This window comes from Maniola jurtina, chromosome 10, assembly GCF_905333055.1.
Source record: "Maniola jurtina chromosome 10, ilManJurt1.1, whole genome shotgun sequence".
Lineage (NCBI taxonomy): Eukaryota > Metazoa > Arthropoda > Insecta > Lepidoptera > Nymphalidae > Maniola > Maniola jurtina.
Genome location: NC_060038.1, coordinates 11649957 through 11663101, shown reverse-complemented (window position 1 = coordinate 11663101; position 13145 = coordinate 11649957). Strand labels below are relative to the sequence as shown.

Here is a 13145-nt window from a genome sequence, read left to right as displayed (position 1 = left end):
TTGTGGTTTTTATTATTTTCATTTCAAATAACAGCGACATCTTTAACTCTCTAGTAATTAAAAGTCATGTTGGCGATACGGACCGTTGGTTTTATTCTATGACAGCTAGTGATATATTGGTTCTTTGAGTTAAATGTTTTTCAATTTAATTAATTAAGTATATCAAGCGGCAATCTTATGATAAAGATTGTAAAACCAATGCGAGATTCCAGCATGACTTTGTCGAGTGTGCAGTGAAGTAATCGTTGTACCTTGGTTTCTTGCAGACAAAATCATCGAGACTCTCGGTGAAGGCACCTTCGGCAAGGTGGTCGAGGTGAAGGATTTAGAAATGTAAGTTACAAGTTTTTTTTTCTTGCATACTTAACCATTTAATTTTAAAGAATTTCGTAGGTCTACCGTTCAACTTAAACGGTTCGTGAGATAGTTGCGCGGTGCGGAAGGGTGACTGCGACTTAACATCTAATAGGTACACATTGACCACTTAGCCTACAACAGTGTGTCGGTTTTTTCCACACAACAAAGGATCTTGGAGCAATTCGTAAACAGCTTTTACATATTCACCAATTGACTCACACATAATGATTAACTTATTGAGTGAAGAAGACCAGTTATGTACAACGACCCAATGACAATATTATTCAAACTTTTAGAATTCTTTTTTTTAATTCACATAGCAATAAAAATTGGTACGTGCTGTATATAAATAAATTGTCGTGGCTGCAAACGTTTCTCCACGTCCACCCTTTTGAATGGCTGATACAGAATATCTCCATTCATCTTTGTGTAAAAATCGTCCTTATTTTTAGACGAGTGCACTCACCGAACGCGTTGGGCCAATGTGTACTAGAGCCTTCACTGTCACATCAATCGTCACCTGTTCCACAACCCGCATCTACCTCAGAAACCTTCTCATTCAAACGGTAGGCCTATAGCTTCTTTACAGTTAACATTTTGAATCTGGCGATAGATTCATTACAAATTGACGCACGATAGTTTAATGCTGATCGCACATTAAGTCTGTTTTACACTGAAGCAACAACATGCGACAATGTGGCATTAATTTTGCAGCCTTAAGCAACATGCGGCAGTCTATTTTATCATACCGAGAAAACTTCGTGTTGTAGATTTTGCTTATTACGGTACGACAGTCTGCCTACGACTCTTGCAACATGTTGCTCTAGCGTAAATGAAGCTTTAGGTTGCCGGAAGAACCGTGGACAATATTTTTTCAGTACTAACAAGATAAAGTTGAAAACTAAAACCCGACTGCGATCGACTTAATAAACGCAAAATAATTGAAATATTAGAGTAAAATTATTTTTCTGTCGCTTGGTATATTTTAATGTTGTTTGTACATTTATATTTATGAGCTCAGAATTTTCTCCTCATTCATTTGACATCCAACTCGATACAATAGCAAAAAAAAAATTTGGAGACCTCCACTTTTTTTGATCCGTTAGCTCAATTTTTTTGCGTATAAAATATAGCCTATGTCACCCGGACCTTTACAACGAATCAATTGACACCTCATTTATCAAAATCGGCCCAGTATTTAGGCGCTACGGTGGAACCACAGAATCTGCATACAAACATACATACGAACATGCGTACAGACATACATACATAGACTGCTAAAATCATAACCCTTCCTTTTGGCTTTGTTGCAGTCGGGTAAAAATTTGCCAAAGAAATGTAGATTAACTAAGAATAAAATTAATAGTGGACGCGGTTTGAAATCAATTCAAATTCCTAATTTGTTTATTGGGTAACTTTGGTGACCAACCGAATTGACCGAACCGAAATGATGTCTTAGGTCGAGATCTATAGAGCGTACTTTGACTTTGCTCAGACTGTTAAAACGAGCCAGCGTTACATCGCCGACATATATCTATCTCGTTTTAACCGAAGTCTAAGCAAAGTGAAAGTACGCTCTATAGATCTCAGCTTAAAACACTTGTCCGCACTGTGAAATTTCACGACGCGATTTTCCCGCGAAACTCCGTGACATAGAAATTAAGTTTGTGAGGTTTCCGTTTAATATGTCACAGAATTTTGCGGGAAAAATCGCGCGCTGGAATTTCGCAGTGCGGGCTTACCCTAAATCTCTATGATAGATATGTACAGTTATTATTGTGTACAGACAGCTAAATTACATGTTTATTGAGACATAGATCTCTGGCAGTTGGCACGCATTTTCAGTATTGAAAAGGCATCTTGCAAATTTTGATTTCCATTCACGTATTACTTTTTTAATTTTGATTAATTTATTCGTATTGAATTAATTGAGTAATTTATACGAATCAATACGCCTTAAGCATATAATAATATAAAGTCCCTGCAATGTTTGGCATAACATTCCGGATCGATTAATAGATTTCTATTTTGATTTGTTTATATTAGCTACCTCCTCGTCTACCGCCATTCATTTTGCTCCCAGTCTTTATTGTCAAATACCGTCGAATTAGTTAACGATTAGATTTATATTCGAAACGTTAGAAGTACCTATTATACATACATTATGGCTAGTACACAATCTGTAAACTAAACTAAAATGACATTTCTGAATGTATCAGTATCTCTTTCATTACACTCCCTGCGGAATAGGATAACATGAGATTTACACCTGAAGAACAGGGATGATGACTACTAGTCAAATCAGCTACTTTTTATCAAACGACAAAACGCTTGCTTAGTAAGGGAGTTTGTATGAAATACACAGATGTGACGTCATAAACGTTTGATATAATTTTACTAACATCGTTTTTTAAAAAAAAAACAAGATTTAGTGTTTGTAGTGTTATTATTCAATCTATTGGATTTAATATTACAGATGAAAACACTCAAGAAATACCATACCTTATGTCTATCATATTATAAAAATCATTGATATGCTTACTAATCTACACTTAAATAATAAATGAATATAAATATGTTGTTATTCATAAAATATTTTTAAAGGAAAGAAAATATTATATAAAATTAACAGTAGTATTTCTTTGTACATAAATAACTGAAACTGACAATTTAATTATTCTTTCATTATTTTTCAAACTGTTTCCACCAGAGAAAAACATGATTTTAACAACAGTATTTTTTGTGTAGTAAATTATCGTCAACATTCCGATACTAATTGAATAATTTGTGTGTTTTCAGGGAGCACAGGATGGCTCTGAAGATAATTAAAAACGTTGAGAAGTACAGAGAGGCTGCAAAATTAGAAATTAATGTTTTAGAAAAGTTAGCTGACATTGACCCTGATTGTAAAAAGTGAGTATATTTTATATATCTTACATTCTACACTCAAAGACCGAAAACGATCTTTGAAAACAGCTCACAACGTGTTATGGTAACTGCAAGGTGTTATGGCTCTTATGAAAACGCTCACGACGCGTGGCAATAGGGTCTTGGACTGTTATTATAAAATGATGTGATGTTTTGTACAACGGTAGTTTATGGGGCTAGGATTCATTACTAAAGAGAATAATTTAAAAAATCATGATTTTTATTCATTTTTAGGGTTCCATACCTCAAAAGGAAAAACGGAACCCTTATAGGATCACTTTGTTGTCTGTCTATCTGTTCGTCTGTCCGTCCGTCCGTCGTGTCTATCAAGAAAACCTATAGGATACTTCCTGTTGACCTAGAATAATGAAATTTGGCAGGTAGGTAGGTCTTATAGCACAAGTATAAAGGAATAAATCCGAAAACCGTGAATTTGTGGTTACATCATTTAAAAAAAAATCAAAATGTGTTTAAATTTTTAAAGTAAGATAACTATACCAAGTGGGGTACCATTTGAAAAGGCTTTACCTGTACATTCTAAAACAGATTTTTATTCATTTTTATGCATAATAGTTTTTGATTTATCGTGCAAAATGTCGGAAAAAATACCCAAGTACGGAACCCTCGGTGCTCGAGTCCGACTCGCACTTGACCGGGTTTTTAACATAATCAATATTATATAGTTTCACGGACACTTTGTGCAAAAGTGCACAAAAAATATATACTAACTGCAAACTTGAATGGAAACATCATTTGAAGAATTATAATGCTTAACACAAATTGTTTCCCAAACTTCATCCCCATGGATTTCCGGCTTCCTCGTGAGACTATACTATAGTAAGGCAATAAGTATCCTATGTCCGTCTACAGAGTAACCCGTAACATAAACTAACTCTGTGCCAACATTTATCCACATCGATTAAGCGGCTTAGCCGTAAGAGTAACAAGCAGATATATGGACACTTACGATTACAATATCAGTGTTAATATTAGCGGAAGTCAGTATTTTTTATTGATGAAAATTTTGCGCTTGACCGTTATCTAAAAAATGTGCTTACAATAGGGTAGCATCAACCGATTGCCCAATATTGAGCACTGGTCTCCCCTCAGCATCAGAAAGGTTTAGGCCATAGCCCCCCAGTGCGATTGGCAGACTTCACTCACCTTTGAGAACATTATAGAGAACTCTCAGGTATGCAGGGCTGGCTTTCCTTCGCCATTAAAGCAAGTGATATTTAATTGCTTACAACGCACGTAACTCTTAGAAGATAGAGGTGCGTACCCAGGATCGACCTCCCGAACAGAAGGCCTGTCACTCCGCTGTTCTGGGTAGTCCTGGATATTTTACTTGTTGGTACACAAAAGTAATGCGCATTGATAATTCCGTGAGGACAGAAGACGTCAGGGCTGACGCTAGTGGCAATATCTGACCTTGCTCCGCTATACGCCACGACGGCCGCCGCGCGCCGCTCCGCTGGCCCGCCGCCAGAAAAACGGACCGATGTCAACCAAAACACTAAAATACCTACCGAAAGCCGAACGCCCCGATAACTGGCACTCTTTTTATCTTTCATTCTTTATCAATACGTGCAAAAAGACATTTCCTCGCTCAATTACTGGCTGTCTTACTGACTAATGTCGATGTCCGGCCCTGTTCTTAAAAAACAAGTAGAAACGTTCTATTCTTGTTATAGTCTGAAAATAGACGGATATATTTGAGTTATGATTAGCGGCTGATTCAATAATTATTATTATAGAAGCGAAGGTTCTCATCGGATGGTCGGGTTGGAGACTCGACTCGCACAAAATTGAAAGGAACGGGCGGGGTAATGAAATATGCCTGATTGGCTAAGCAGAATAAAATACTCTATGTGGAGAAAGGAACATTTCAAGGAGAGCAATACAAATATTATAAATGTAAAAGTAACTCTGTCTGTCTGTTCGTTACTTTCTCACTGAACCAGACTGACATCTGGAGGTAGTTTTGCATCCTGGAGATTACATAGAATATTTATTAACCCGGAAATCAAAAAGTTCCCATGCTATTTTCAAAATCTAAATCCACATTGACTAACTCTTAGGAATCGGCACATAAAACTAATGATGTTGTTCTGTTTATTTTCAGTTTATGTGTTAAGATGTTAGACTGGTTCGAGTACCACGGGCACATGTGTATTGCATTTGAGATGCTTGGACAAAGTGTATTTGACTTCCTGGTGAGTAACGTACGTTTTGGAACATTTCTATAATTAGATTTTACTTTCCCATTAATTGAAGTATGATTTCATAGAAGTCTTGCGCGCATGCTGACCAGGCCTAGCCCTGTGAGTACATTAGTGCTCATTTGTGTGTACGCAATCTCCAAGACTCAGTTGACAGATTAAAAAGTAATGCTAATCTTTTCTTCAGGGAAAATTATTGTGATAAGAAATTTTTAAACCTGCCAGTTGAGTCTTATTCTCTATAATTGAACTAAGCACCATTGTCACAGATTTTATAAACAATGGAGAGTACTGTTTCTTAATATTCTTATTGATGTAGAACTGTATAATCTAATCTTTAAATGAATGATAACAACGAAATATACTATAAAGTGTACTGCTTGATTGGGACGGCTCAGGGGGTAGGTGCGGGTTGATTTTTACGTCAACTGTATCAAGCAAGCTGTCACAGTGAAACTGTGTATCTAAATGAATTTCTTTAATACAGAGGATTACCAGAACGCTAGCAGAAACTTTGCGTTATTAACTTATTATTATACTACCTTGACACAATCCAATGCCAATAACCATTTGACTTATCTTGTAGTTTTAGTTATTTAGTATTTTTCATACCCGCATTGTATAGCGTCCAAAACTCGAGTCAATGCCCCACCTACGACGCGGCATTGACTTTGAGTGACCTATTTATGAAACGTTCGTTGACCGCTAGCGTCAGTCACATGTTTCATTTGCAATATATTGTGAACTTTCAAAAATACAAATTTTTTCGTAGTTTGTTTATGGTATCTTATCCATCAGTACTATCACCTGTATTCGTTTTTGCTAGCGTTCTGGCTACATCCTGTATATACTATAATGGATTATGGTATCAAGGTTCGATTTGTTGCAATTGCAGAAAGACAACAACTACCAACCTTACCCGCTGGAGCAAGTGCGGCACATCGCGTACCAGCTCGTGTACAGCGTGCTGTTCCTGCACGACAACAAACTCACGCACACCGACCTCAAGCCCGAGAACATTCTGTTTGTGGACAGCGACTACGAGGTCGTCAGTGTATATAATAGTTTTAAGAAGGTATGTTATCTATCTGTATAGAAGAAAATATACAAAAGGAGAACTTGACTGACTGACATAATCAATATACAGCAAAGCGCTGCGCTGGGTCTAACTACTTGATATTTTTGCATATGAGTTTTTGCTATAACATAGAGAACCCTCACTACGAAAGGATAATTACGAATTTCATCCGAGCGAAATCATGTAGCATCAGTTAATTCATTAAAAACATCTTAAACTTACACACCTGTCATGCTTTTTTATTGTGTGAGCTAAAAATCAAAGTAGTAAAACAAATTTTAACACAGCTTAATTAGAATGTGGTAAAATGTTGTGATTGAGACAGTTCTTTTAAAAATTGATGATAACCAAAATTGGATCAGTCAATAACTCAATCGAATTAAAGCATTGAGTGTTTCTATGTTTCAGATATTGATTTCTTATAATAATGTAATTTTCTACTGTCTACAGAAGCATGAAATGCGGCGCGTTAAACGCAGTGACGTTCGTCTCATCGACTTCGGCAGCGCGACCTTCGACCACGAGCACCACAGCACAATCGTCTCCACGAGGCATTACAGAGCGCCTGAGGTTATATTAGGTGAGATAGTTTGCCATCACCACTTAGCCCTATTGTTATTAGCTTTATTTACAAGTTGCAAGCACGGTTTAATACCTCCCGTTATCTTCACTCACAAACGTTTATAATTTTGGTAACATAACGAGATGTGTAAAATAAACCGGTGAAAACTGTGCTGTTAACATTTATAAAGGGCAGTAATAGTCAGCCCAGTCCACCAGTAGTATGACGATGCAAAATACATTTATAACATAATTTTTACAATACATTTTTTATTTACTTTAAAACACCAAGGTCATCTGATGAAACAAAGATATCTGGATTTAATTTATCAGTTTTGTGTTGTGTATTCGCAAATCACATGCTAATTAGCTATAGGTTATTAAATAGCACTCGGCGCTATTTAATAGCCTCGCCTTCGGCTCGGGTATTAATTTGGCACATCTAATATAAAACTAGTTGTCAACATGCATGCACTTGTAGCATAAATAACTAATATCGATACAATGGTCCATTACTAAGACAAAGTTTGTTTTTTTTTTTACCCTGGTTCTTTTACGTTGGTTATTTTTTCGTATTAATTGGTTGCATTTGTATTCCAGAGTTGGGATGGTCGCAGCCGTGCGACGTATGGTCCATCGGTTGCATCATGTTCGAGCTGCAGCAGGGCAACACGCTGTTCCAAACGCACGACAACCGCGAGCACCTCGCCATGATGGAGCGCATCTTGGGGCCCATACCCTGCAGGTGAGTGGCACGCCGTGTGCTAACATCATGCAGCAGAGCTTAACCAATATTTCACCAGATTAAGCCCCGCGTCAATGGCTTGATTGGTATTTGACCCCGCCTCCGTGGCTTAGAGATTCTGCATTTGGTATCAATCCAGTTAGCACTTCACTGCAGGTGATAGACTCGAGGCAGTAGACGCCCGAACGGTTATATCGGACAGCGGAGCTATAGCGTCCACGCTTATGTTCGTTTTGTCCGTTATCGACACGCGCGAGCCAACGCCACGCGAGTATAACGGAATACGGATCTTCTCCACGGTGTTCGTCTTGAGATCACGGTAGATGGCGTTATTCGATGACGATGACTGACTAAGTATTCGTGTAATGTTAATGTGTAAAAGTTTTCAAATCCTCAATTTCAATTTTTATCACTATAAACCTATACCACTGATTCTGTGACTCTTTCAACAATAATAGTACGTCATAAAGTTGTCAATCAATTGTTTCTAGGTATTTAAGTTTTTTTAAATTTAATTTCAGAATGGCAAGAAAAACAAGAACAAAGTATTTCTATCATAGCAAATTAGACTGGGACGAGAAATCGTCAGCTGGCCGATACGTCAGAGAAAATTGTAAACCATTATCGGTAAGTGCTGTTATACCATAAGCCCTAATTCGCACGAGCGTTAAAAAAGCGTTGCGTTAAAACCCGGCGTTGCGCTGACAATACAAAGTGCGCTTAAAGCAGCGTTGACGTGTGAACAGATACTTGGGAATGCATTTGTTCTATTTTTTAACGCTTTTTTAACGGACGTCAAAAAAAGCTCTCGTGCGAATGAGGCCTTATACATAAATTTAACTAGGTATAGTATAAAGTCTGGAGTTAGATTGACGAGCAGCAATCAGATATAGGTACTATATTTGACCAATGCCCCTAGATTTGTACCTGCGTATGATGGGATGGATGTTTGTTCGCGCAGATATGGCATTTTCGTAATAGTCCGAGGTCAGGGGTGCGTGCCGAAATAGTTTTTGGCGATTTGTTCGCGTAGATATAGCATGCCCGTAATATTTTAAGGCTAGGTTTGCGTGCCGAAATACTTGGCGTTTCGTTAGCGCACATATGGCATGCCCGTAATATGTCAACTTCTCATTACAGCGAAGTTCCGTGTGTGTCCGCTAGATGTGTCCCTGGCCTTGGATGCTACAACTTTGTATAGAAAACTAGCGATTTCAATTCGCAATCTGTACGTGATAACACAGGTGTAACAAGACGTTTGAAATTGTCGCCACTGCGTCCTCAGTAAGCCCACAAATAACGTGGACCAGCACTTATGAATACCCTTATACTTCCAGAGGTACCTGCAAGGCAACAGCGAAGAACACCGGCAGCTGTTCGACCTGATAGCGCGCATGCTGGAGTACGACCCCACGCAGCGCATCACGCTGCGCGACGCGCTGAAGCACCCCTTCTTCACCAAGCTGCCCGCGCACCAGAGGCTAGGTGAGCCACACACTCCTATATCGCTATCTTTGCAGAGGCACCTGCAGGGCAATACCGATCACGCGCATGCTGGAGTACGACTCCACGCCAAGTCCAACTCCTCTGATGGAGTTAAATACTAGTTGATGAAGAGTCGACGACACTCTCCAACTTGTGGAGACTGAATTGATGGCCCGTTGATGCCGAGAGTGGAAAGCAGTGGAGTTGAGAAGTATTGGTTTAATATAATCTGTGACGGCCTTAAAACATACTAAGTAATAATGACACGTTTAGGGCAATACCCAAATATCTAGTTAGACTGATAAACAAGCATAATATGATGATTTACAAATTGAGTTTGAACTATGAAGCAAAAAACTTAACAAGATTTGTTCAATTGTAGCGCCCGTTGAGGAAACAGGTAAAAGTTAAAAGGTCATGTGTGAAAAGTCACCAGAATTTGTTTCATGATGAACCATTTTAGCCAAAGCGAAGACATTTTCATTTAGTAACTTCGATATAAAAAGTAGTATTTTAAAAATATTTGTGGATGGATGTATTCATAACATAGTTCAATCATTAGTTACTTCGATAGTGCATAGTTCCTTAACATTCTATGGATTATTTTGATACATGATAGATCAATATACCCTCAAAATTATACATTTATTTATGAAACTTCGTTTTTTCAACTAAATAAGCAAGCACTTGACTGCCATCACAAAAAAGTAAGTGACAATGCAGCCCAAGGCGGTTGTCTAGAGGGTGCCTATTCACTCTTCTTTTGAATTCAATTGTAATTAGCGAGGAAAACGGAAGCCTGTAGGGCATTCCATATTCTAGCAGAACGTAATAGAAACGAGGAAGCAAATCGCTTCGTATGAGTCTGTGGAATTTTGACCATGTAGAAGGTGCAGACCTTTACGATGCGTCGCGGTCCGATAGTAAAATAGTGAGGATGCAACTAGATCAAATAGTTTCTTAGCTCACTCTCCGAAGTATATCCTGTAAAATACCGACAGACAGGCATCCTTGCGCCGATGCTCTAAGCTTTAGAATTTAGAATTGACCAGCGCTTGCTAGCCAATGAGTCTTGTATTCGAAAATATGTTGCTATAAAACAAATTATGGTACATATTTCGTACTCGCCAATGTGTGATGAAGATTGTTTGTTATAGGATTCCAGTATACAAGGCCGTCGTTCCTTAGGTCAGGCCTGTTTTACCTTGATAGAGCTTTATCATCTTTTATATTAATTTCCCTTCAAAACACATGGTGCAACATGTTGATTGATATTTCTTTACTGTCAGTGTGAATATAAAACTTCGCTTGAAAATACTTATACATATAACAGTGTTCATCAAAATTCTTAACCATGTGTTTTTGTCACTGAAGATGACCGTGCTGTTGAGTGTAACATTGTTGGAATGAGACTGCATTTACTAAATCTAAAGTTTGAAACATTGGATAAAATTAAAGCATGTAGTCATTGTCACACTCATATTACATATTTGTTCATCAATTCATTCATTTAGTTCATCATACTACATTCTATTTGATTCTCATTTGTACAATTGTATTATTTCTTAGCTAGCTTACAATTATTTGCTAAAGTTTAGGAAGCGGATGACTTACGAGTACCTCAGTTCTGTACAACTAGTCTATTTCTGTTAATAAGACTGATTTTGATTGACGTTCACATAAAAGTTTGAGGTGAATTTTCATGTCATTCGAGTAAAATCGAATTTAGAATTTTATTATGCAAATAGGAGTAGATTTTCTATTGCCCCATCTTGTCTCGATTAATGAATTCCTTTAAAAAATTAGGTGATAAAAAAACGTTTTTTTAAATCGTCAAATGCATCTACCGCTGGTTTAGACTTCGGAATGCCCGAGAACCAACTAGAAACTCGGCAGTTGCTCTTTTCAAAGATTCGATTTTGACATGTAAAATTTTCAAATGTAGAATAAATAACGTGGGGATCGTCAGTAGTTTCTATAAATTAGAAAATGATTGAGAAGGATATCATTTCCGTTGTCTATTTAGAAAAGTTGTATTAATATATTGGTGTATTGTTGTGCAGGCAGTGACCGCACGCGCTGCAACGGTGAGAGTTCCGGCTCGCGGGAGCGCTCGCACTCGCTGAGTAGGTGAGGCGCCGCGCCCGCCCGCTCCGCTCCGCTCCCGCCCGGCCTGGACCGGCCCGGACCGTGACCGGCCCGGACCGCGACCGCGACTGGCTCCACTATACATACATGTACATTTGTTATGAAGTGATAAGTGATAATATGATTTGAACTGCGTAATATAGATTTATTTTGTTGTGAATCGGTACTTCTCAATTTGTATTTATAAAATAAACTTAATTAATTACTTGAATAAAGACTGTTGGTCTGTGAAAAAAATCTTTCTCCTCTTTTATTTTTGGGTTCCATATAGTATACCAGCACTTTTATAAGTTACGGCGATGTACCTGCACAGAAATCATCTAATTTTTGAATGGCGCGAAAGTATCTCGGCCAATAAAACCGCGCGTATCAACTAGTTGTTGCCTATGCACCATGTTTTTTTATACGCGAGATAGAGCGAGTCTGCTGATCTTGTGTATAAGATCTTAATTTGATGCAATAAGGTCTGCATTTCTTTTCTGTGCTTGTTTTTAAAAAAAAACCTGTATTTTTAAAAGTTCTCAATATATTGCAAATAAAACGTCGACTGACGCTAGAGGTCAACGAACGTTCCGTAAATAGGCCAGTCAATGCCGCTTCGTAGGTGGGGCATAGACCCGAGTTTTGCCTGCATACATATGCGAGTTTGAAAAATACTAAATCACTAAAACTACAAAATAATGCAATTGGTTATTGGCATTGGATTGTGTAATAATGCTAAGTTTTTGCTAGCGTTCTGGTTATACCTTGTATTTTTTATTATTGTATTTCTAGCAAGAAACAGTTAAAATTATTTTGCTATAATCCGCCAACAGAGTGAGTGAGTGGTGGTGGCAGTGCTTGCTTGGGAGCTTGGCTTTATTGCTTGGTTGGGGAGGTAAGCGGTGCTTAGCTTGTAACTGCATGTTTGACCATACAGATTTTTTCTGTTGGCGGATTATAGCAAAATAATTTTAACTGTTTTTTGCTAAACATGAACTTCCGCAAAGTAACGCCTGATTCTATCCAATATTGTATTTCTTTCAACAACACGAAGAAGTATTGTGTTTATCATCTTTTGAAATATAACAAATGACGAAATAACCACACTCACCACAATAGTACCTACATTGCACACGTGCAAAGCCGGGGCCCAGTTGCTAGTTATAAATAAAAAGACAATTTGCATTTCAAGACATTTTATTTTTATCCTTTTACAAATAAATAGGTATTACATTTTTTCAATTAAATAAGTAAGTATTACATTTTCGCTACATAGCCTACAACGTTCATCTCTGTTCTGTTAAAATTATTCAACAGAAAATAAAAAATATTAATAAAATAAATAATATTATGTTAGTTTCATAAATTAGTTAAAACAAAAAATATAAATAATTTTGAAACAAACTCCAATGTTCATCATATTTTTTGCTCGTTAATTTCTAAATTCTTCAATATATCACAAACATTCTTTGCTATGAAATATTTTATTATTTGCATATTAAAAAAATTAAAAAATATTATTATTATGGAAGACAACTTTCAATTTAGAAAAATTGGAATGTTTTTTGTTGTCCTCCTATAAAAAAAGGCAAAGATCAAGTGGCCTGTAATGTCAGTAGAATTTTTTTTTCTTAAGTAG

General features: G+C 37.3%; 1 protein-coding gene across 14 annotated transcripts in view; it reads left to right on the top strand.

Moving 5' to 3' along the window:
- The window catches only part of LOC123868868 (dual specificity protein kinase CLK2), a 53986-nt gene extending 42226 nt beyond the window's left edge, over window positions 1-11760 (top strand). For 3 of the 14 annotated variants that reach the window (XM_045911522.1, XM_045911509.1, XM_045911518.1), the window contains 11 exons: window positions 267-333; window positions 810-923; window positions 3157-3270; window positions 5411-5510; window positions 6403-6582; window positions 7036-7165; window positions 7747-7891; window positions 8413-8518; window positions 9229-9376; window positions 9759-9776; window positions 11440-11760. In XM_045911522.1, coding sequence (XP_045767478.1) covers window positions 267-333; window positions 810-923; window positions 3157-3270; window positions 5411-5510; window positions 6403-6582; window positions 7036-7165; window positions 7747-7891; window positions 8413-8518; window positions 9229-9376; window positions 9759-9776; window positions 11440-11510 — 1193 coding nt within the window. In that variant the 3' untranslated portion in view covers window positions 11511-11760. Of the gene's footprint in view, window positions 1-266; window positions 334-809; window positions 924-3156; window positions 3271-5410; window positions 5511-6402; window positions 6583-7035; window positions 7166-7746; window positions 7892-8412; window positions 8519-9228; window positions 9377-9758; window positions 9777-10533; window positions 10565-11439 lie in introns of all 14 variants that reach the window. The other 11 variants (XM_045911523.1, XM_045911516.1, XM_045911521.1 and 8 more) reach the window with 8 other exon arrangements.
- Window positions 11761-13145: the final 1385 nt, after the last annotated feature.